The sequence below is a fragment of the Sesamum indicum genome, linkage group LG12 (assembly GCF_026168435.1).
Source record: "Sesamum indicum cultivar Baizhima isolate 11 linkage group LG12, ASM2616843v1, whole genome shotgun sequence".
Lineage (NCBI taxonomy): Eukaryota > Viridiplantae > Streptophyta > Magnoliopsida > Lamiales > Pedaliaceae > Sesamum > Sesamum indicum.
In genome coordinates this window covers 16,350,727-16,376,832 of record NC_142668.1, presented here as the reverse complement: position 1 = coordinate 16,376,832, position 26,106 = coordinate 16,350,727, and the positions used below count along the sequence as shown (strand labels likewise).

Below are 26,106 nucleotides of genomic sequence, written 5' to 3'. Positions count from 1 at the left end.
TGCACTATAGATCTCCTTGAAATTCAAGATTATCTGATTCATGGCTTCTTAGATCTATTCGATAATAATAAATTATAAATTATTTATATATATGTGTATTGTGAAAAGTAATTGAAAGAACAACGTGGTCTAGTATTTTCTATGTGTGTATTTGAATGACTTGTCTCAGAGTGAAAAAGGTTGAATGAAACACGGAAAATTCTAGTTTGGATTGGATTGGGTTGAATTGGAATCAAATATTGTAAGTTAATATACTTGTCGTATGATTGGTGGTGTACAATTTAAGAAAAATAACCAATCACATAGCAAATATGATATAATTGTTTTGTGATTGATTTCATTCTACGAAATCTGATTGGAAATTTGTTTTTCCATAAAACATTCGAGTTGACAAGGTATTTGAGTTGACAACTAAATTACTACGATGGGGAAAGAAAGAAAATCCCAGTCTCTCCCTTGAGTAGAACTCCCATGTCCTCTCTGCAGAACTCCCCAAAAACAGAGGAGGATTGGGTCTTCGAAATTTCTTTGATTTCAATAAGGCCCTCTTCTCTAAAATCTCTTGGCACATCCTACAGAAATCAAACAAATTTTGATGTCAAATCCTTTGTGCTAAATATCTTAAAAATGACACTGATTTATTTTCCTGTTTGCAGGTCAAAGGGGCTTTCATGGATTTGGCAAGATGTGATTAAATGCTCGAAGGTTGTCCAACTGGGGGCATGTTTTCCGGTCTCAACACGGTCTATGGTCCGAATTTGGGAGGATCCTTGGATCCCGCAATCAGAAATTTTACCCCCATCCCACTGACGGAAACTTGCCCTGCATGGCCAACCCATGTTAGAGGTCTTGTGGAACATAGCGAGTCTCAATGGAAAATTGATCTACTTTGCCACTTATTCTCCATGTACGAAATCAATAAGATCCAAATTTCAGCTTCATTGGAAATCCCAAAATCGTTTTGGGCTTCCTCCAAGTCAGGAAAACTCTCAACCAAAGCGGCTTTCCAAGCAATCCATGTACTTCCATTTCAACAAACAGTGATGATAAAATATTGGAAAAGAATATGGGACCTTGACATGCATAACAGACTCAATCTATGATAAAATATGCAGCATATAGCATTAGAGAAGGGCATGTTTGAATTGGATTCAGCAAACGCAATCAGGTGGATCAAAGGACCCATCGAAGAAGCTGATTGTGCATTAACATTAGATACCCACAAAATGTAATGATTTGGCACACAGTCTCCAAATTCCATTGGGATGGTCCCATTCCCCCTCCTCTTGTTTCCCAACTGATATTTTTTGTGACAAGGGCCCAACATGTTGAATTTCTTAGTTTGTGATTAATGAAATATTACTAAATAAAAAAAAAAAAAAAAGAAAACCTCAATTATTACAGTGATGAAAGAGGGCCCCCTGCCTGCCAGTTTGTGCTGCATCCATCATCGGCAATTAATAATCACACTCAACATCACCTCATTCAATCACCTTCACATGTTTTCACTCCCCCCTATCTCCACCATTCATTACTTCTCTACTCTCTACACTGTTAGAAAAAGTAGTCAGCATCGTCATTTGATGGATCTGGATCTGTTGCACCCGATCAATACTCCTAATTAATTTGTATATTATCAATTATTATGGATAAAACGTGTTTATGACTTGATCAACAATGCTTACTTTGATTGGACAGTAATTTGCACTTTATTATTACTGCGCCAGTCCACATGTGATTGATCAGAAGAGACAATAAAAAACAAAAGATTGAGCGTTGGTGCATGTGATTGGAGCAACAATATTGAAAACTGCAGAACATGCCCATATTATTATTGTTAGTGAAACCAAGTTAATCATGGGACACAAATCACGAGACCTTAATTGTTACTATTAATATTTAATTTGAATTATTATATTAAAAAGGTATGACGATGACAAGAGCCATGTTTGGTATATTAAGAATATTGTCGTGGTTGTAATACAAATTGAATCATCAATTCTAACACGAGACATGGTTACTTATTACATATTTGTCACAAAATTTCTGTTCCAATAAAAAAAACTACTATGAAATTAAAGTAACACTGCACTTATATTAGTGGGATTAGTAGATTAGTTGTACAAACATCCAATTTTGCCATGCATTTAAATAAGTTTTTGTAAGTTCGTTGTTTATCTAAATATTTGTCTGTTCAGATGATTAATTTTTTTAGTATAATGAGATAATTAAGAAAAAAGAAACTTAAATTGAATTCAAATTAAATATACGGCTAGTGAATTGATTTACAATATGATTAATATGTCATTTACAACATAAAGCTGACAAATTACTAATGATATGTGATGGTGTTTTTGGTCCAATAATCTCGATGATATGAATCACTCGCAACAGAAAAATTTATCCCAAGTATTTATTTTGTATGTATAATTATATTAATATCTTGATCAATTAAATATATATGACTCAAATAATAAATAAAAAATTTTAATAATTTATATAAAATAAATAAATATTCACATATTTAATGAAATTTTAATTCATAATTTTTATATTGGTTCATAAAATATTAATTTTAATCATTAAAATAAAACAGTATATAAGAGTAAATTGGAAAGTAATGCAACATTATAAATGTGTTTTTTTGTTGTCCTTCCTTTTCCTCCCAACCGCAAAAGGCCGCAACCTCACTCACACCCAACCTATTAAATACATATTCATACCATTGACTCTTCCCATCTCTTTTCCAACTACTTCTCCATACATCCGACCTTCAACTCCTTACTTCTCCCTCCACCACCGCCGTTCCTCCATGTAAACGCTCCAAGCATTTAACAAACATCCAATGGGTTGTTGCGTTAGCACTACAGCACCTCCGAAACCACCCCGCGTCTCCGACTCCAAGGCCACTGCGAAACACAGTGGCATTAGCAGCAAATCTCCACCGCCGACGAACCCGGTCTTAGAAGAAGAAACGGTCAAAGAGGTACTCTCCGAAACCCCCGCGATTCCTAACCACCCGTCGCCTGTCATCCCCAAATTCCAGGAGAATCGCCAGCATGAGAGCCCTTTCATCAAAGCTGCACCTCTATTACCCGACTTCTCCAGAAATGCACATGACAAGAAGCACCCAAACGGCGGGGCCTGCAAGAAGCCATTCATGGCATTCAGCAACGAGGATCTCTCCGAGGAGGTCTCCGAGATCTGCAGTACTCACAGCGAGAGTGTCAGCATTTCCACGACGATAACAGAAAAGAGAGAGAACGACGAATTACGTGAACTCCGGCAGAGGTCTCCTGCGAGGTATAGGAACAGGTCAATTTCCGGTGAGGTAAAGAAAGACAAGACCGTGGGCAGATCTCCTGGCCGGAAATCCGAACCCTCTCCTAGTCGTGTTAGACCCGGAATCGGATCCGGGTACGGTAGGAGAAGGGACAGCGGGGAGAGCTCCGGTAGAAGGTCAAGGTCCCCAGTGACGCGTACGGAGTCGGGGGCATCAAGAACTGGTCTAACCCGGAGTCAGTCGGGGAGGAAAACGGGTAAATCCCCCGGGCGGGTTGGATCCGGATTGGGAGAGAGGACCCGGAAGGCGGACGAAGGGAAAGAGAGTAGAGATAGCAAGTGGCCACCGACAAGTAACGAGTCGCTCGAAAATCCACTTGTGTCCTTGGAATGTTTTATCTTTCTGTAATATTAAACCACCATTAGGGTTATTTTTGGCATGTAAAAAGCGCCGAGTCCGGTTCTTGCCTTGGCCGCTTTTGTAAATAAAAGTCAAAAGTTAACTTTGGAGGGAAATCCTTTCATTCCCAATAATTACTTACCCCATTTACCCCCGCTGCATAATTTGCCATTCTGCTGTCTATTCCTAAGTTCATTATTGTTTGCATTTTCATCTTTTCTTGATAAAAAGAAAAAGAAATAAAATTGAATTTGATTGAGACGAGATGTATCTCAAATATAAGCTTAAATTCCCATTATTATTACTCCAACTCTTTGGAATGCACTTGTATTTCGTACGTCACGACATCAATTGATTAGGTAGATTGGACAAAGAATGATACATATGAAAGGCTTCAACCTCGTTACGCATCTCAATCAAATGAAGTAAACGAGGACTACGAATTCCTAGTGTAATACGTTTAAGAATAGACAGCTGTTGTTTGCCAACTGAAAGAGTACGACTTCATTCGCTGCATTGTGTAAGATAAGTGGGGATTGACAAGATTATACCCATCTCCCTACAGCTACTTAATAAATAAAGCGACCACACCTACACGGAAGAAAATAAATTGCTCTCAGAGGAGTGGTCCCAACTTTTTCCTCATAGGAGAGACGTTGGTTATTTTTGTTGTATTCGATCCACATTGAATCTGGGATTTTGGTGGTTTCCTCTTGGAGATTTGGATTGTTCTTGTTGTTGTTTTCTGCCCTTTGCTGACATACGAAGGTTAGGACATCAGAGTCTTGGAATTGAGTGGGAAGGAAAAAAGAATGTTCGGAGGGTTCAAAATTCAAACATCGAGTTTGCAAAAGTAGCGGTTGATATGAATTTTGTATTGTAGTGTGGTGTTTTTGCACTTTTTCGGCACTCGCAAACAAAACTTTTTCGAAGCGTGGGAATGGATTTGTCTCCATTGGAAAACTTTCCGATTCGGGGACCTCATCCAGGCCCATGTCCTTCTGGAGTAATTAATAAACTATGTCGTTTTCAGCTTTCGGCCCAATTCACTGATGCAGCTCAACATTCGTGCGTGGTTGGATGTGTTTGTAGTACCTGGATTTGAGTTGGGTTACATGTTTGAGTTTGCTTTTGAAATGGGGTTCTCCGTATAATCAAGCAAAACCCGTTTCAGACCACTGGAGAAAAACATCATAACATAATGCACAGACAATCATCAAGAAAAGAAAAACAGTGGTTTGTTTTCCAATATGACGCCTCCCATGAAAATATGTTTTCAAATGTTGCTAGAGACTTGCGGAAGCCTGCAAAAGACCAGAGTACCTATATGTACACGAACTGTGATCTTAATAGCCTGTAGACAAAACGGTGGCCTCCGTTCAGGTTTTCAACACTTGAATGTGCATATGTACCAGTCCCTATCTCGCTCAATTCTACTCACAACAACGGGTTGTTGTGAGTTTAATAAATGGTTCAAAAGACGAACTGTTGATGGCTGCTGAGATCAATTAGAGCTGAGAGGAGCATGTAAGTTGGATTGCGGTTGATGTGAAGGCCATGCAATCCGCTCTGGAGCACAGGGCACAGGAGCTGGATGTGCGATAAAGGTGGGAACGTTGTTACCAGGCATCACCACTGAAACTTCTCTGGCGTTGGCTGATATCTGAGATGATAAAATTAAGCCAGTTAATAAAAACAGGGTGCGGAAGTGTTAAGTAGGAACAATTTACCAAAAAATTCTAAGCTGGACATGAATAATTAAACGGGCTACAGTGCTATTACGCTCTCGAACATAATTATTCAGACTGCTACTTTATACTCCTTAGGAGTCTAAGACAAAACTTTTCTAGGAGATGGCAAATAATGTGAGGAAACTTGTGCTTGGTTGCTCTGCAATTTAAGCTGGACTCTTGACTGCCAGACCAATGTTATGTGAAATTGTGTTGGACTTAAGGAGTCAGTGTACATGGTAAGATTCAGCTAATCCCTCGTCAATAGGTATGGAGAAGTTCAACTTGTTCTAGAGGTAAGCCAAAGCCATGTTTTCCTATCATCATCATGTCAAAGATAAATCTATACGTGTGTTTCCAACGGATGCTGTTACAGAGATATTCTGCCTCGTCCTTACCTTTCAAATATTGTATTTTGCGGAGTTTTCCCGTGTGTGCAAAAGAAAAACTAGCTTTTATGAGTTGTAGTAAATTCTAAGCATTTCAAGTTCATTAACACCTTTAAATGTCGAGCCAGGGTGCTCCGTTTGAGTGCTCCACTCAGTGGTACTTTCCCTCTAGAATTTGAAAATAATAAGAAAAAGAAATGGAGAACAATAAACCAGTTGACAAAATGCAAGTAAGGACAAGAGAAATACAGACCATTTTATTTCAACTGCATCAATGGTGGGTTCGTGACAGTGTGTGATTATGCTAATGCAGAGGTAACAAGATTATCCCAATCCCGAAGTAATTTGAGTTGTTGCATATTAGAAGAGCATTTTATTAAACATAAATTCCCCAAAGAGATGGAGGCAAATGACTTTCTGATACAGGTGAAAAAGTCTCATCACCGAGAACCAAGCAACACCAAATTGTAAATCAAGACTTACTATCACAGCGGATCAGATGATAATAGTTACAAATTTAGACAGCTCTAAAGATGGCCATGTACCGTACCCACCTCATTCCAGAGACATTATTCTAAAGTCCAAGGTTTCTAAATCGAGCACCTAATCCCACAAACAACCCAAACTTTTAGCGTAACGTGCACATCAACTCCACTCAAGATGGTGCTCTTTATCGAGACAGCCAAACTAATTAAAATTCCATTTGAATAAAAAATAGAACGAATTAAGGTTGTTGGAGAACCTATGATCATTGGGCTCTTATTATAAACAAAGGTGAAAGTTAAGTAAGTCTGTATAGCTATAATCCACTTACAAGGAACCTAGTTGTATGTATTATTAAAGTTACAAAGAAGACAATAAACTAACAGGAAAACAACGAGATTCATGGTTGGCAAGACTGTCCCCGAACGAGGGATTTGCCACGCGGGGAATCATAAATATTGGTGTGTGATGGGCCAAAAGGAGATCATATAAAAAAGAGTGGGGCTGAGCTCCAGAATATGAAGAACAATACTTAAAACTTACAGCATCACTTCTCATTAATGGATGTAGGACCAATAAACCAACTCAACTTCATCCATGGGCCATTTCCAAGATATTATATACAAGGGTGTGTTCTTAGTGCACCAAAATCCCAGAACATGCACATGCAGTTATCTATAAAGAATTCTAGACTACAAAACAACGGAGAATTAGTTAATCTGAAGTTCCTATTTCAAATGGTATATTATTATACCCGAGATCCTATGTAAATAATGCGAGTATGGTGCTTGCAAAATTTTCGTCCTCCGATGTCGGAAGATGTTCCGCGACTTCCTTGCAGCATTTAGGATTATGATAAATTGATGTTCTCTGTTAATGCACACAATCTTGCTGTAAAAATGTAAAGCCTCAGAGCAAATTACACTTGTTAGACGTTTTCAATGCCCGCATATGTTACCTGAGCGGATCTTCCCCATACCATACCCCCGGGCCCCAGCCAAGAAAAAATAAGTAAAGTCAGGGAGTGAACAAGGTGGTATAGTCTGGAGAGCGAGTATTTCAGATTCACCATATACAACATTGCTCTCAAGTATGATGTTAGCGAATGGGTAAGAAAAGCAAGAACATATGGACTTTGTCAGAAAAGCAATCATCATTTGTGAAAACCCAACACCTTATCCAAATTGCAGGACAATCAAAGAAAGGGCAAACACAAGGCCAGTAAAAGATACAGCTTTTTATCACGAGAAATACTCACTTTAGGAGATGGGTAGCCGAGCTTAGCATTGATTAAGCCACCAACATGATTCTGGGCCTCAATGTCGGAGTGTCTCCGGCGGCCACCGGCCGGAGACAGAGCCGGCGAGGTGGTTCTTAGAAACTTCTCAAATATAGCCATAACAAGAAACATGGAAATGAGAATGGCAGTGGCCACAAACCCAAACGAAACAGCATTGACGGAGTTGTCGAAGTGCGTCCAGTGATCATCTTTCTGAATGTAGAGCGGGGAACCACTCGGCGCCGGCGGCCATCCAACCCACCCATCGTCCTCCCCACCCATCACACACACCAGTTCAACTCTTTCTCCGCCGTGCAAGATTTAAGGTTGGGGTGCAGAAGAAAACTGGACCGGTGGGGTGGTCAATATCTTTTAGGGGACAGTTATGGCAGTTTGGAAAGACAGGGGGGAAAGCTTTTTGCAGGGTATTCTTCACGGCTTTATCATCATCTGATCAAAGCAAGAGTCTTTCAAGGAAAGCTAGGTTGCACTAAACAAGGTTCCTTTCTCTTTCTTAGAGAGACTGAAGAGGTCACCGGAGGTTGAAAATAGAGGACGCTTCGGGATTTGAGAGAGAGAGAGTGTGTTTTGCTTTTGGACACTCGGAAATAGCACCTCAGCTATATGTGTTTAGACAGTTGAAAGGAACGTCTCTCGTCACCCTCAGCACATATATATATATATATAAAAGTGTGTGTGTGGATGATTTTAATTCACATGCAACTTGTTTCTTTTAATCTCCTTTTTGCTTTTCTCATACCATAAAGTCTTCAATTCCTATTATAAATGAAAAAAGGGCATATGAAAATATAAAACCCAATTTTGAGTAGAATTTATTCTCTAATTTCCCACTGTGAATTACATTTACTTCATGCTTTACCTACACCCCCATTTTTTCATAGAAAAGAGCTCACTCGATTAGACTGCAGGGAGGCCGGCTAGAAACCTAATTTTAGATTTCATTAGACTGTTTTGAGGATGGCCGTAAACCAATTTTAGATCTCATTAACGAGGACTTTATACTTATAGCAATGGGATTGCTTAAATTAATCTTATATTCACTTATTTATTTTCTTAGACAATACTCGGTGAATTTGTGTTATACTACTCGACACAACTACTTGAATATGAATAAGAAATACCAAATTTTGTTTCTGATATCCCTAAATTTGACAATTAGAGATCGATCCAAAAAAGAATAGCTCAGCACAATCAGAAACTTCGATACAAATAAAGACACATGGTGGCTCCCTGGAAGGCTACTTACGTTGCAGAGATGTTGCTAACTCAATGAAAGAGAATGAAAGTGGGTAAACATGCACCCTAGAGCGTTTAGAACATGTGGCACTGAGGAAAGAAGGATTAGGATCCTCTCCAACTACCAGCTAAGAGGCGAGAGCTTTCTTGAAAACCAGAGATCCACCTCAAAAATGGGAAGATCTATCCCAACATAATCCCAGAAAACAAGAATTTGATCATATGTCATTTCTTATCCATTGTTTGCTTATAAATAAAATTGTTATCTATATCTCAAGTTCAACTGCCCTGTCCCATTTTTACTGCTTAATTTCATTAATTATTTTCACTATCTGATCTGTTGCTGACTTGATTTACAGAGTGTTCGTCTCTGTTTTGCAGGTCATCTTCATTAGAAACTTGCAAAAGTCTGGTAACCCATACGAAATTCATTTGGTTCAAATATTTTTTCTTGTATCAATTAAAAATCAACTGGCATAAATTAAAAATAATTCAATAATAATATTTATATCACATTAATATATTAAATAATATTTTTTTTTAGCATTAAATAGCTTGAAATTGAACATGTGAACACCACACCAATAATTGGAGGCGTCTTATGAACACTAATTTACGGCAGCGTGAATGCCAAAGGTTGACTTGCTAGTCCTTTGTCATAACAAGACAAATAAGCCAAGAATCGTGGGATTGGTCTTTCTGAGTCCTGGTTATCTACTGATCAACCATTATTGTAAAATTCTCATTCCACTGAATTTAATTGTTTTTCCTTTTTAATTATTTTTCTAGTGGAAATTTTAAAATGACTATACTATTTGTCGGAGCTTCAAATTTGTAGAAGAATAATTTCAATTGTGATGAGGAAAATTATCAAATTATCTAAATATTCCTGCAATTTTAAAGTATTTACACATTTATACTTGACTATTTTGACTATCTTGACCAATTTTGACCAGGGAATAAAGTATATCTTTGGAGGGCCCTTGGATTGGGATGACGTGGCAACATTTCAGGGGAGATACGTGTCGCTTTCCTAGACAGTACTGTACGACTATAAATAGTCTCATTTATGATTATTCAAATTACGTTGTCTCATCACTTTTACCGCCATCTTTTGATCTCATTCGACCTCATTTTTATCTTTTCGACCCCACTTTTCTAACTTAAGTATCGGAGGGCCATTGCCGAGGGCTACTCAACTAGTCTCACGTTTGTTTTGTTCTCAAGATCCACTAACAGGTAGTTCGAAAGAAGGATTCAGCGACCCGATTCGGATTTCGCGCGACCTACATCAAATTGAAACAACTTTATCTAAAGATAATCAACTTTATCTAATCCAAAAGCATCAAACAATCAATTATCAATTCAAACACACCTAAATAATTAATTACGAAGAAAACTCCCATAATGAAAAGCATAAGTATTTAAACAAATACATATATAATTAAATATTTTATATAACAACACACTTAACTACCATGAATTCTTTTTTTCTTCAAAAAAAAAAAAAAGGAAAAGAAAAAAACAGGATCAGGTTGCAGGCAGCATGAGTGCTGCACCCGACACGAGCACACCGTGAAGTTTCGCGAGCGCGTACATAGTCTCGGCCCATTCACTAACAAAACAGTGGGAGGATGTCGGCTTGGCAATGGCATGTACTGTCCTCCCCACCTCAATTTCTTGCTTTTTTCATTCTGTTTCGACGGGTCCAGCCCATTAACTCCCTACGCATGTTTCTTCTTTTTGCACAACCCTGGTAAGTAGATGCTTCGTTTTGAGCTCATAAAGTCCGGAGTTGGGGTGAGAATTATTTTAATATTACATCACACACGTCTATTGTAGTTGATACCAAATTATCGTACAAGATTTATTGCGCAAAATAGGACGCAACAAATGTTTATGGATTTTATGAGTGGAAAAAGTACAAATTTTATCATTTCTATAGACCATATATACAACATTTTGCCTCAAACCCACAAATTTCCACCGTTTCCATGCCCTCTTTACATAATTGCCAAATACTTAACAAATAGATCATCCTTAGTACCCCCAATAATTAACGGGTAGGGTTTGTCTTTGTCCTCCATTTGAAAGCAGAAATTTAGACAAGACGATCCAAACCTCCTAATACCTTACATATCCACACATGCTTCATGTTACGGTCATTTCCTCCTACTAAATTATCTCAAACGCCATACATATTATCACATTATCTCATTATTATTTCATATATGTTACTTGACATTTTTAATTATTTTAATACATCCTCAATACTTAATTTTGAGACGCCGATAAAAATCTTGATGGGTTTAAGCATAAATTGACTAACTTATTTTGAATTTCCTCGAGCAACAATTAATTTTCGACTGCCCTTAAATTATTATAATTATTAATTTTTACAATAAAAAAAGTTATAATTATATCAAAATAATATATATAGCCACATGCATCAAAACAAAATTTTGTGTACATTTAACACATGACATGGTCTCCTCAAGTACTAATCAGTAGTGACTGATCAGTCCTATATTTTGTGCCAAAAAAGAGCACCAAATTACAATAAAAATAATAATGATTTAATAAATACAATTGAAACTGGTGCATTATTAATTATCATGCAATTAGTTGCACACAGATTCTGTACTCTCGATCAGGCTGCTCAGCTTAGCCGACATATCCTCTCTCTAATTGTCGGCCTTCGCAGGTTTCGACCAACCAACGAGATATTCTATCATGAGATTGTCGCCTCAATTTCTACGGTCCTGATCCCTTCGCTTATCACTAACCACTTTTGTCATCCGTCGATTAAGGAATGAATCCTCTCATCCATCAAGTGTAAGTGTGTGGCCCAGCAGCAACTCATGAAAAGAATACGGTGCGCGTGCAATGGAGCAGCGTCGCACGTACGTGAGCTCACGCGTGTGTAAGGTCTACCACTCATTATTACAACAATAAAGTTTCCAAACAACAAAATTTTATGTGGGGCCCACCCTTTTAATCAGACTGGCAGCATCAGATCAGACGGGCCGGAGCGGTCAAACAAGTGGGGGTGAGGTGTTCGTGGGTCGTGTGTGGCTGAGAGATCATGGCCGTAGGCCTCAGACTGATTTTCTCACTTTCTCGTCTTTTAATGCAGGTGCAAAACTACTGAACTCGTAGACCTATAGTCCTATACTTATGATGTTGTATTGTGCTTTTGTCTTCAAATTTTGTAGCAATTGCAAAGCAACATCTCCAGCTACAGAATTAGGGTTTATGATTAAGTAGGAAACAACATGATTAAGTGAGTAATGTAGTTAATGTAATAAAACAGAAACATAATCATGTTCTTGATACATTAATTAATCCCCTTCCCTATTCTGGACCAGCACTCTTTACCTTTCATCTGCAATTCCCATTTAAGGTTAATGTTGTAAAAATAATAATTTACAGTTTTAAATATAAAAATACATTTTCAGACGGAGACGTGAATATCTCGCTCTTTTTAAAAAATTCAAGCCCACTACAGCAAACTTCTTATTTGTTGACTTGTCTTTTTCGTGATACAACAGCTCGACAACATCATATGACTCTAACTCTTTTTATAAATGCATGTAGTATATGTATATAAGTCTGTGTCTCAAAACAAGTAGAATCATGCGCTCTTCTATAAGTGTAGAAATTATCCACCGTTTTGATGTGAATTAGTAGACAATAATATTATAGATAATTGTGATAAATGGGTAGTAACGTACATGAACATGGTGGTGATGCTATTGAAGAAGAAATGTTACAAATATTATAACCATAATCAGCCACCAACACCACTAACTTTAACATAAATGAAAAAAAATATATTATAATTTAAATATTAACATGCAATATATATATATATATATATATATATACTAAATAGCTAATAATAATAATAACAATAATAATAGAGCTATGTACCACAACTTTTTCCAATTCCTGCCTTTACTTTTGTTAACACACTTTTTTAAGTCATGATGGATCACCACTCATAAAATACCATTACATATGATATTATTTTATTTGATAAATAATATATAATACATATATGTCAATTATTTCATCTTTAACCAATCTGGAAGGATTTGCACACCACTGAGAGAAAAAAAGGCACCTAAAAAGAAGGGGGGAAGCAAATCCAGCTAAGAGATACTAATCCCTCATGTTTAATTAATAATTAAAGATGATTGATTTCATTTTATTATTAATCTCTAAATTTGAATCACAGTTTTATTATTGCAGTACAGAATGCGACATCCTTAATTAAGATCCTCTAAATCTGCTTTTCGGCTTATGCAAATATTAATTAATCAGCCCAATACGAAAAAAATGTAAGAAGGGGTGTGGGGGTAGGATGAGAATAATTGATATGTTGTAGCTTCACTTTTTCACAATATCTCTTCAACTCATCTTAAGTTGATTGATTTACGACATATGTGTTGTGTTCAGAGCACTACCTTTTAAATAAATCATAATATTTTATTCTGACTTTTCTGCCCATCACCCATTTACTTTTATTTATTTATTTTTTTGTAGGTAAGTTTCCATTGGTAGAAGAAATTATTCACTCACTATGTCAATTTCTTTAATATTTTTTTTTTTAATTTTTGTGTAAAGTCATGTCAGGCTAGATTTGTTGTCATGATCCAATTAAAAGAACTTAATCGTCAAAAAACATTTATTCTACCACACTCCTACTAATACATTATACATCAAATTCAGTCTTAATTAGTATTAATCACCACCACCTAATTATAACATGTCTGCATTATGTTTTCAATAGGGTTTTCGATATCGTGACATTCAAATAAAAAATTAATAATTTAATCATCAAATTATTGTGTTGGTAGTAATTTCTTTGTCATTTTCATAAAAAGAATTGACAAAAACTGCAGGGGAAATGGGCCCATGGGGCATACAAGAAAAGTCCGAGCCCAGCATAAAACCTGGGCCTGGTCCAGCTGATACTATAAGCTGGGCCTATAACTAAAATGGTAGAAGACAACCCATCTTATTCCAATTGCCAGCGGCCATTAAGACCAGATCAATTCTATTATTGGAGCACAACATTGAGCCTGCAATTCGGCCTACTAATTTCTATTGGGATAAATTTTTACATAAATCACCATATCTTTTGGATAATTACACCTGCTTACAACAACCGTCAGAATTATTTACACAATATATTCATATTTTTAAAAAAAATTACACATACACCCCCAAAATGTAAATTTCATAAATGAATTTGTTTACATAAATGATTTCACCTCCGTTATAAACCTGAGGAGTTGAGATTATGCAACTTGAATGGGTTTTCGTTATTTCGATAGAAGTACTTTCAGTGAAAGTGATACTGGTTGAGGTTTGACTGATCGACTCACAGAGAACAAGAGAGCATATCAGCATACTTTCTTCTTGAAAGTCTACTACAGAAAATCAGAGTATTTTTTGTCCCACAACAGAATCTAAACAAATTTGCACAATTCATGCATTCCTGCTCCGCTGTTTGATGAAACAAGCGACATAGATGCCAACCTCTAGGGAGATTTGAGAGATCATTCCAAGTGATCAGTAGGCAAAAAAGAAAAAGGCTTCGTAACAACATAAAACTGCATTCCTTTGATACACTATTGGGACAAAAATGTCTCTGAGCCCACATTTGCGCAGAACATCATCTGTGCAGCATGAGATGGAGAAACGAGTTACATTTTCACAGAAGATTGCCAGATTCCACGAGTAAATTCTGGGAGGACCTAATGTTGGTCTTACTTGCATCAACAAATCTTAAAACATACGATTGCAGTGATCTTAGGATGGATATTGTACGTTTTCTGAACAAAGATTCACACTAGGATACAACAAAAGTCTTGTGCAGTGACCAGAAAAAGTTTAATCTTCACATTTTAAATTCTGTCCATAAGTAACGCATGCAAATGAAAATCAATATACTTCCATATATTATTGGGAAACATTGCATCAGCTTGTGAGTTCCTCTAGGTTAACGAGAGTAGACAACAGAGGCCTAGCACAAGTTCCTCCAGCCTCAGAAACAACAGTATGCAGCCAATTCAAAATCAACCAATTAAAACCCACCAACGAAGGAAATACAATGACTTAAAATCAATGAGACCAAAACTTTAAATCACATAAAAGCAATCCAAAGTTAATTGCCATCAACTGGCTGAAAACCCAAAAACCTAGCATCACAGATTTCTCAACAAACTAAGGAAAATCAAAAGTCATATTCCAAAGAATCCCAACAAAATACAGATAGTAGTAAGCTTTTAAACCTCACAATACAATTCCATAATCCTTGGCTAATTTTTTCTGACACTATCTCAGCACCAGTGCACTTTAGCTCTTAGCAGCAAGCTTTTCTTTTGCTTTCTGTATCTTCAAAACCTTCTTCACAATCTTTTGTTCTTCCACCAAAAAAGCTCTAATGATCCTTCAAAACACAAGGAGAGACGATCTCAGACATTAGATAAAAGAAAGCAGAACTGTGTATGATAAATGGCAGTCATTCAATTAATGAAACAACCAACCTTTCCCTCACAGCACCGCCAGACAATACGCCGCCATATGGACGGTTGACAGTCCTCCGATTTCTGGATAATCTAGACCTCTTGTACTCAGCAGGTCTCAAGTGAGGAATCTGTAAATATGGAAAATTGGTGAGAATGGATTCAAATAATAAACTTCAAAAGAGGAAGAATACCATATTTCAGAATCATAAAACATAAAAGGACATCAAACTAACTCCCGAGCATCATATCATATTATTCTCAAATCAGAGAGCTAGATTTTTAGCAATCTCATCCTCCCCCAAGTACTCAGGTTACAATTAAGGACACAAATCACTGCTGCACTCTTATTTATATATAACCAGTCAGGGCATAATTTAAACCAAACATGAACATGCTTCATGCACCATAACTGTAGCTTATGGAACTACAAATTTAGTCATAACAATCAAGTAGCTCCAGATGGAAAAAGTAAAAAAATAAAATAAAATTAAGACTTCCATGAATGCTTGAACATAAAATTCCAAAATAATAACACCACTAAAATGGTCATCCATTAAAGCTATCCACAAAACCCAACGGTTTTGTCTACGCATTCAGAACCTAGATGTAGCAAGGAAATTTTTTTTAAACTTGTGTGGATTTCGTTGATAACCAATTCAAATTTCAAACAGCATACGAACTATTCAGGACACTGTAAATGATCACCAAAACATCCAAAACAAATAAAGGCAAACGTTGTCCATGTTTTGGCCCATCTCCGCCCATCTCACAGATGGGCCAAAAATGAAACCAAACACTATGCAAGCTTTTTTCGAAAGGAAAACTCTTGCACGCTGCAATAATACATGATTTTGCTTACTACAACAAAATCCTAGAAAGAAGTGATCTTACATTCCATAGAAGCACATTAAGATAGACATATCGAAAGAATTAAAATTGAAGTATACATACCCCTTGGATTCTCTTGCCAGTAACAGGGCATTTCGGACCGCTTGCTCTTTTCTTAGTACTCTGGTATACTAGCTTCCCACCTATTTTTCACACACAACACATACTCTATCAATCTAATTAACAATACCCACCTACAAGAGGAAGCCAATTGCAGGGGGAGAACAAAAAAGCTAAAAGAACACATTTAACCAGAAAAAAATCAAATCCAACCCGTTTAACCTAATAAACAGAAATCAAAGCAGAACACGTAAAATACATTTGAGTAAAGGTTTTCGTATGGGTTATTACCGGGTGTTTTGACGACCCGGTGTTGGTTGGATTTCGTGGCATAGCTATGCCGCTTCCTGTACGTCAGCCGCTGCACCATTTCCCACTTCAATCAACTTCTTGGATTCTGGAGTTCTCGGCTTTGGGGTGGCTGAAGCAGAGAAGAAGCTTGCAGTGGCGAGAGAGAGGCATATAAGTCGAATTGTTTGCAGCCCTAGATTGAACGGTTAAGATGTTTTTCTCAAGTTGTATTTGAAATCTACGGCGGAGATTTTAGTGGTCATTTGATAGGTCGAGTGGGAGTACTGGGCTGTTCTCACATTTAGCCCAATACCTTTAGGCCCATTAGACTTAATAATAAGGGGCAATTATTTAAAAATTGTCAAAATAAAATAAAATAAAATAAGGAATTGCAGTGAAAATGAGATTCTTAAAATTTTGCGTCGCACCGCTGTCTTAAAAGCGGTGCCACAATTTTTGTAAAAAAAAATACTTAATTAGTTATCGCTAGTAGTGATAGCGGTGACTGATTTTATTAAAAAATATATATATATTTAATCCGTCACCGCTATTAGTAAAATCTTTGTCTCTAATAATTTAAATTTTAAAAAGAAATGGTTGTTCAATATCTACCAAACAATCTAATGAAAAAGAATACTAATGAGAAAAAATGGTGATTCCTCTCAGCCTTACAAAGGTCAAAATACACCAACAGAAAAGAATTACGAGGGGCAAAAGGCAGAATAGAGCGTGTGGATTGAGACAAGAAAGAAATTAGTGAGGATATGGGGAAAGGCACAAATGGCTTTCCATACATTGACAAAACACCAACAGCAGAAATCCCACTATCTTCTATCCCTCTGCACATTACCTTATGCTACTGATAAAAGGAGTCATTATAAAGGGTTTCTTGATTTGATGTATCAGAGGAAGATTTCATTGCAGATTCACCACAGCAACAAACTTTTACATATTCTAAGGATGGACCATAAGTTTTGCTCTTTTACGCACATGGGTTGTGGATCGTTATCTTCTTAACATAAAGAGAGTTCAAAGCTGTTTCCAATCAATTCCAGACACCAACTTTCTGTAGGTTTATGCACATAGTATCACACCAATGAGCAAAGGATTCAATTCAAGTTCCTGAATATGTTAAACACACTGGGCGGTTAGACGAAAGTGTATGTGATAACCATTCATACATACCACTTGTTGATCCAATCGGAGTATGTGAAATGAATGAATATTTAATGAGAAGTGGGATTTCAATGTTTAAGTTTGACGACATTGCAGTTTAAAATCGGTTTCAGATAAATGCAATACAAAAATGCAACATAAAATCCAATCAGTACGTACAATAAGAATTTCTACTTAAGCATTTCAACAATAAGACAGTTCCCGTCAATGAAACCTGATCCAAAGCAGTGGAAACATGATAGCGGCCGGTGCATGCGATGAATTAATCAAACTTTGGAGAATAGCATTACTACAGGACACTTCTACATGCTGTTAGTACATGTAGCTCAGAAACAAGCAGTCTACATTAATTTGTGCAACGAACATTAATAATGTATATACCGACTGTACAATGAGAGAGATATTGGGATCGCTTACATTTACTGCCCAGGAATGGAGCTCTGACCTTTGTACTTGCAGACAACACTTTTTGGTTGGCTGTTACTGCTAACCAATTTGATAGCGATAAGACCCTGGACTAGGCCCTTTCCCCACTGTCTCACACACACAGCGGGTGTGTGATTTTGTGTGTGTGGCCTGATGGAATTTGAGTTCCCCGATGCAAGAAAAAGTGTACTAGCACTGCCGTTGAGGAGCCTACAGCTCGAAATGAGAGCAAAAAGCAGTTTCTTCAAAGGACCAAAAGCATTTGCATTTTGTGTTTCTTGTCTGTTTTAGCAGTTCCCAGTTCCCCACACACTCTTTTTTCATCTTTTGTTTATTTATGGTCATCACCTCTTTGCATTGCGAAGCCATTCGGATCTTCTCTTTCAGAGGGTGGAGAAATTTCTTCCCTTCTCTTTTCCTATCTACCCTTCACAAACAACCCTACAATTCAACCAATTTGAGGGGAAAAAAGATAACTTCTTTTTTTCTTAATGGGGTTGGTGGAATGTTTTGGGTGGATGCAGAGTCGTGACAAGAAACAGCGTAAGAGCCTATTCTGGAGGATAAAAGCAGCAACGAAGAAGGCAATGAGGTATGGGGGCAAACAGCACGTGAAATTCCAGTATGATCCTCACAGTTATGCCCTGAATTTTGATGATGGTTTTCACCCAGAAATGGGGGGGAGAGAAAGAGAACTTGACCCAGCAAAGTTTCAAGACTCACCTGAATTTACCATTTGGATTTATCTTCTGTGGGTGGAGGGCCATAGCAGCTTCAGAGGTATCCCATTTTCCAGGAGCTGCCTGCAGTTTTTGTTGATACCAGCAATGTGACTTCATGTTTCATTTTTTTCCAGATTATTATGTAGTTTTGGTCTTGAATATTGGAGCTTTTGAACTCTTGCGGTTATGGGCCCATGAATATCGCGTATTATTAACTAAGACAGGGAAGAGAGTATGAGAGATAAATATTTGATTTTTATTCAGATACAGATAGTTCCACAGGAACAACAGTCTATACACACCCACTAAACACTGTAAGAGTTCGACAATTGGCGCCGAATTCTTAAATGGATACAGACATTTGTAATTCGCACTAAATTACCTTTCCCTTACCAACTAAAGGATACATGCCATTTTGGACTCCTGGTCATTTTGGTTCGGCTCTCAAACAGCAGGATCTTCAAGTGCTGCAGTAGATAAATCGTTTATTCGCGGATAAGTAGCTTTCTCATCGAGCTGGTTCTGTGCCCATATTAGCATTTTCAGTAAGCTTGGCAGCTTTGGATCTGTTATGCATTGAAAGATCATTTGGTGGCTCGAATTATTTGTGGTGAGGTCACATAATAAAATAGATGCTCAGAAAGTTGAGCATAATTTGATATTGAATTCCCCACATCAATAATTCCCAGGCCAAGAATTGTAGACTGATGATGACGAGATCCATTGCAAAACTTTAAAAGGGAGTCACCTTTTTCATGGCTCTGACTGGTAAGGATGGCTGCATTCACCTCACTAGCAGTCTTGAGGCGCTGCGATATATCTAGCAGATCACCGACAGGGCAATTGGTGACGTCTTCAAAAGCAAGCAATGCAACAGTCCTCTCCAACTCTTCTAAAAAACCTTGCTGAAATTATGTATATTCCTTGCAGTGAATACTCAAGATAAGTATAATGGAAATAATTTCCGAAGGGAACTTTCAATCAAATAGGCTGGGCAAAAATTATTACAAGCATGCAGATAAGGAGTAGAACAAACAAGACACACTAAAACTATTATAACAATCATTAAGAAGGTTACAGCAAAATAGGCATATCAGTCTGAAAATTACATTTTCCTCTCCCCTAGGAGCAAGTTCCTCTTGAGCAAACTCCAAAGCTTCTTCCACCTTCCCATTCCGGATCAGCTCTATCAACCGTTGCTGTTGGAGATGGAAAAAAAGTTGGGGATTTGTGTCCAATATCTGCATCCAAAACAATCAAACTGTATTGCTTTGATATGATGTCCATAAAGCCAAGCAAGTAAATCGAGTAACTGCAAATGATTTGCTGCAAGATATACGATCACCAAAATCAGACACAAACCTGATGCATAACATGTTTACTACCTGTACTTTATGAATCATTGTAAATTGTAGCAAAATGAAAATAATAATGATGAAAGCAAATGGCAGATCATAATAGCACGGAATGGAAGTTCTGCCACCATCAATTAAACTTGCAGCTACCCTGCTCTGCCGATGTGTTTCTGGTACGGCCTTAGCAGGACCAGTCCCTCATGCTTCTTAGGGCTCATGGGATTGTTTCCAGAGGAGATTTCTGGAAAAAAGCATGGCCCCTTCCTGGCTCCCACCTTCGGTCCAGTTACAGTTGGCTTACCGTTCTTGCCCTGTAGGGGTACAGATCACGGGTTCAGGAGGTACTTATCCCTACCAAGATGCTTTGAGCTCGATCACAGGTCGGCTCGCTTCTCCCCTCTCTCTTTCAACATAACATTTTTAGACATGCATGAGCCACTTACCATCTTATATTCCATTTCTATCAAGCAATACAGGTTGTATTCAAATGTACTAATCTAAAAATAAGCAAACATGAGAGCCCAATAAAATCAAGATCATCATTGGCATTCATATTGTTTCTTATTGAAAAACTAAACTGAAACAGAAAAAGACAATCCCACCTCAGGGTTCAAGTCATTAACTTTTTCAATAGCATCCTCCACATTACCACTCTGTACTGCCTTCTTAACTGCCATACGATCAGTGATAGTTGCAAGATCTATATCTGCTATTTTTCCAATAAGGAATCCATACAATATTCGAAGTTAAATGTAAGTAATTAAAACAGACAGAAAAGTAAAACAAGAAGACAAAAACAAAAAAGATACGTTCCGTCCCGGACTCCAGTCGGAACTTTTCAGCAGCCTCCACATAACCCTCAGTAACCAGAAAATTCATCACCAATTTATTCATATCCTCTTTTCTAACTTTGACATTACTGAGCCTCTTCTCCCACTCTTCCCTCGTTATAACTTTTTTCGATGAGGCCTGTCGAAATAAACCAGGTTCACAATAAAAGGATTGCCACCAACAAATTTTACGCATTCAGCTTTATTGATGATTAGGGGACAATGAATGGAAAGGTTCCACAAAAAAACACTCGATCAACCTAACATAAAGCGTAGATAAAGTATGACATCCTCTAATATTCCTGAAAAAAGTTCGTGAAGCTAATACATTGCCACCAAAGTTTTAGGCATTCATCATCTTCAATAATAGACCAAAAGAAAGCTATACAAAAGAATAAGATAAGCAGCAGATATACAGAAGTTCCTGACCACTTTGTATACAGGAAATAATTCACAACCAATGAATAACAAAAACAAAAGATTCGCATATACACCGACGCTTTTTCTAGTCAATTTACCTAAAACACAACAGTCGAACAAAAGAGTTTTTGAAATTACAACAGGAAATCCCGGTCCATATTTGGATCCGTACACATTGATCGTCGACTTAATCATAGAAACACTTCAATAAACCCAGAAACCAAATTTATCCAGTCAATAAACTCAGTAATTGAATCACCAAAGGGAGTAAAGTAAATCGACAATTATGGACTGGTAATGTGGCTTTTCAGGGGTGACCGGCGTGCGGCGGAGTGGGGGGTGTTTACCATGGCTTGGAATTCAGCGAGTTGACGAATGACGATGAAGAACAATGACATCGGTATTAACCGCCCGGCGCCTTAACACCCATGTAAGAAACTAAAAATTATTGTCCAACTCTTTCCTAGAATTTTACTCTCTGTTCAATAGTTTTTGATTCACTGCGCAGTCTATAGACTATAACTATCTCTGCCGTTAATAAGGCAAGAGGTGATTTTGATGCATTTTTGTATGTTCTCAGCTCACACATTAAATAATTAAGGGATAATCAAAGGTGAATATTAATTTTTATTTAATTTTTTTATTAATACCATCAAATTTAATAAATCTTATCTAATAGATGAACTTATTTATTATAAAGATGCAAACTCAGGAGGGTTAAATGTAATTTCTTAAACCACAGGGGTCTACGTGTAATTAATCAAACCTCAAAAGATGAGAATGTAATTACCCCAATAATTAATTAGTAGGACAACTATGAATACATAAATCTCTAATAATAAAAAAATAATAGATTTAGTACATTTGATATTTATTTTCTTATAATAAATAAATTACTTCATTAGTTAACATTTATTGAAATTATTGATATTAAAAAAAATATTGAACGAAAATTTATATTTACCCCATATTGACTTACTGCTTATTTGTTTCGTCAAACAAATTTTTGTGACGAGACTAACTTTATAATGTTGAAAGTACACCTCTTTGTGTGGAGGGACGGAAATCGAACTCAACTTTTTGAGGCCCCACCTTCTATTATTGGGTTCAAGGTGGGTTCCGGCTCTAAAATATTGAACTCGATTGGAAGTGGGGCGGGTTATGGGCTTTATGCCGGATCAATTCCAATTTATTTTTTTATTATTTATTTTCATATATAATATGTTATTAACATAAAATTATGATATTATAGGTAAACTTTTAAAGATTTTTGCATATATCCAACTCTATATATGAAATACCAAAAAAATAGTTGAATATATATTTGTATTATATAATTTATTTTAGATAAAAAAATTATACTAAATTTTCTAAATTTACAATGATATTTAGTACTACTATAAAATTAGTAGAATCTATTACTTGTATCATATAATATATTTTAAATAAAAGATTATGTTAAATCACTAATTTAAATTAATATGACTTAATTAAAAAAATAAAAATTTAAATCGGGCGAAGGGGGCGAGGTGAGGTGGGTCTCATGTCTGGCCATCCTAGATCCGCTTGCTGCTATCACTATTTACATGCATTAATGTGTGAAAATGTATAAGATTAGTAGAATCTATTACTTGTATCATATAATAGATTTTAAATAAAAGATTATGTTAAATCACTAATTTAAATTAATATGACTTAATTAAAAAAATAAAAATTTAAATCGGGCGAAGGGGGGCGAGGTGAGGTGGGTCTCATGTCTGGCCATCCTAGACCCGCTTGCTGCTATCACTATTTACATACATTAATGTGTGAAAATGTATAAGAATAGTTTGTTCAAAATAAATTTATTTAATTTACAATAATTCAGTAATAAGTCAATTGAAAATAAAATAATTCTTTTTTTCTAATATCTACAATTTTATGGAATCCATTTGTCAGACAAAAATAAGTATCATAAATATTAAATGTAAAATTTCAAATCATAAAAAAATTATATATAATTACATAAACTCTCATATATAGTAGTGTAATTGGCCTTAATTATTTAGTATCATTATAAGGGTGATAAAAAAAAAGAAGAAGGATATTCTTAATTACCACCTCACATTAAATTTCATATTATTTTCAAATATACATCTAATTTCATAATTGCCACTTTATATTCTTAAATTATTGCAATATTTAATAAAAAATTACTTAGCTAAATTTAAAAGAATATATAGAGTTTAGTTAATACCCTTTTGCAAACATACATAATTATGATAAAATAAATAAATATTATTTATTTTATACAGTAAAACCTCTATAAATTAATAACCTTGGGACCATGAAATTTTATTAATTTAGAGAGATATTAAATTATCGATAAATTAATATTTTATTAATTAAAAGAGAGACTTTTTAAATTCAGCAAATTTAGTACATATGTATTGAAAATAAATAAATTCATATATGTTTCATTGATTATATTCATGCAACAATGAACTATTATATTCATAGACACATGTATCAATTCATTGGAATTACTTAAATATACATGTTTATATTAATTCATTGCACTTAAATAACTATTATAACCAATTAAATATATTCATGCATGATGAATGAAACATATACTACATAAATCTCAATATGATAATAAAATAGTTCATAACACCCAACCATGTCTTCTCATCTAAAAGGCATCGCAAAATAATCCATGAATGATCAAATGCGTAAAGCATTACAGATTTCATATTTTAGTAAATTATCATAATATTTATAATTGTAATATTTATGAATTATTAATTTAGAGTTTTAATGGGACCTAATATTTATAAAGGAATTTTCTGAAAAATTATTATTTTATTATCTTATCGAATTTGATGATTTTTTACAAAGGCCCAAGTCGGGACCGGAGGATTTTATTATTTTAGAGAGTTTATTAATTTATAGAGTATTTTTTATAGAGGTTTTACTGTATATCAAGAAAACTTTTAAGGTAGAGTCAATCAGCAAAGCTAGCTTTTATGTGTTCGTCCACATAAATAAATTCGGCATTTTATTAGCAACTTTGGAATTGGATTAAGTCTCTAGGTTATACATAACTACAGCTCACGATTATGCCTATGATGGTGATTGTAAAATATATGTATAAGATCTTGGTTTTAAATGTTCAAAGTTAAGAATTATTAAAATCGGATATCAATGATCTTGTGGGGACTTACCGACGTGATATATGGGTAAGGAAATTTATTTTTTTATGGAGACTGAACAAATATATTTTTACAAGTAAATATATTATTATAGTTAGTCACAAAATATATTAAGTTCATGATATTATTTATGTTTCTGTCATTGAAACATTTATATTATACAATTATATTTTCAAAACAAATTGATAATAATTGCTTTATTGATAAGGAAACTATTTACTTCTATTATTTGTAATTCACTTTCTAAATTTAATTGGTACTACCAAATAAAAAATATTTTTTAAAATTAAAATTGTACTTCGTATTCATAAATTATTATATTTTATTTTGTATTCAAGTCAATTAATATGAAAATATAAATAACAATATTCAAAAACTCAATAGTAATATAAAACTAATTAGTCAAAACTTCTTATTGTATATTGTTTTAATAAGAAATTCCAAATTAGTAAATTATTGATAAGAGATTGCAGGGTTGGGCTTCGATTCGGCTGTCATTTGCAGCTAGAATTCAACTCATTAAATCAGTATTCATGTCACTATAATTTATTGTGCTATGACATTTATTTTGCCAAAAGGAGTTAATAAGGAAATAGAGAAACGGTTCAGCCAGTTCGTGTGGAATGGTGCATCAACCTTTGGATATCCGAAGGTTTCCTGGAATCAAGTGTGTCGTCCAGTGGAAGAAGGAGGACAGGGAATCATGAATGTAGCATCCCTCAATCGGACTCTTATGAGTAGACATATCTGGAGAATAGTAAGTAGATACCGCGGTTTTATATGGATAACATGGATTTACACCATGAGACTTCAAGGCAAATCTATATGCACAGTTGAGGCCAATTCCGGGGCATGGGGTTGGCGCAAATTGCTTAGACTTCGACATATACTACAATCTCATATCCATTATAAGATCGGTAATGGAGAATTTATATATATATATATATATATATATATATATGGCAGGATCCTTGGCATCTTATGGGGATTTTAATGACTATATTTCCACACGACCCCTATCACACCCACACACGGGCGGATATGCTCCTTAGAGAGGTTATTCACAATGGAGTATGACATTGGTCATTGCTGCTCACACCCAAACCCACACAGGCGGACATTATTATGTTGGACATCATTCAAAGTTTGCCTCCACTACGTGGCACACACGACTCGATCACTCTGAGGGGAGGCCCCTACACCAACAGGAGGGTGTATGACATTTTTCGCTCTTCAGGCCCAAAGGTAGGTTGGTATTCACTCCTTATTGGCCCATTCAAAATCCCCCGAAATTCGTTTATCTTATGGCTAGATCTACATGAACGACTCTCGACCATGGATCGTCCGTGGTTACAACATTTTAATAGAAATTGTGTTCTTTGCTC

General features: G+C 35.9%; 4 protein-coding genes across 4 annotated transcripts; 1 reads left to right on the top strand and 3 right to left on the bottom strand.

Moving 5' to 3' along the window:
- Nucleotides 1-2,702: 2,702 nt before the first annotated feature.
- On the top strand, nt 2,703-3,798 carry LOC105175639 (uncharacterized). The gene has a single exon (XM_011098142.3). It carries the CDS (start codon nt 2,846-2,848, stop codon nt 3,689-3,691), a length of 846 nt encoding a protein of 281 aa, XP_011096444.2. The 5' UTR covers nt 2,703-2,845; the 3' UTR covers nt 3,692-3,798.
- Nucleotides 3,799-4,898: 1,100 nt separating this feature from the next.
- LOC105175517 (uncharacterized) lies at nt 4,899-8,229 on the bottom strand. Its single transcript, XM_011097970.3, has 2 exons — nt 7,543-8,229; nt 4,899-5,345 (listed from the first exon to the last, which is right to left on the bottom strand). Exons 1-2 carry the CDS (start codon nt 7,843-7,845, stop codon nt 5,187-5,189), a joined length of 462 nt encoding a protein of 153 aa, XP_011096272.1. The 5' UTR covers nt 7,846-8,229; the 3' UTR covers nt 4,899-5,186.
- Nucleotides 8,230-14,946: 6,717 nt separating this feature from the next.
- LOC105175516 (large ribosomal subunit protein eL34) lies at nt 14,947-16,766 on the bottom strand. The gene is made up of 4 exons (XM_011097969.3): nt 16,599-16,766; nt 16,311-16,390; nt 15,378-15,487; nt 14,947-15,280 (listed from the first exon to the last, which is right to left on the bottom strand). Exons 1-4 carry the CDS (start codon nt 16,675-16,677, stop codon nt 15,187-15,189), a joined length of 363 nt encoding a protein of 120 aa, XP_011096271.1. The 5' UTR covers nt 16,678-16,766; the 3' UTR covers nt 14,947-15,186.
- Nucleotides 16,767-19,157: 2,391 nt separating this feature from the next.
- Nucleotides 19,158-22,048, bottom strand: LOC105175514 (protein GID8 homolog). The gene is made up of 6 exons (XM_011097968.3): nt 21,875-22,048; nt 21,087-21,246; nt 20,880-20,986; nt 20,032-20,163; nt 19,671-19,827; nt 19,158-19,488 (listed from the first exon to the last, which is right to left on the bottom strand). Exons 1-6 carry the CDS (start codon nt 21,923-21,925, stop codon nt 19,367-19,369), a joined length of 729 nt encoding a protein of 242 aa, XP_011096270.1. The 5' UTR covers nt 21,926-22,048; the 3' UTR covers nt 19,158-19,366.
- Nucleotides 22,049-26,106: the final 4,058 nt, after the last annotated feature.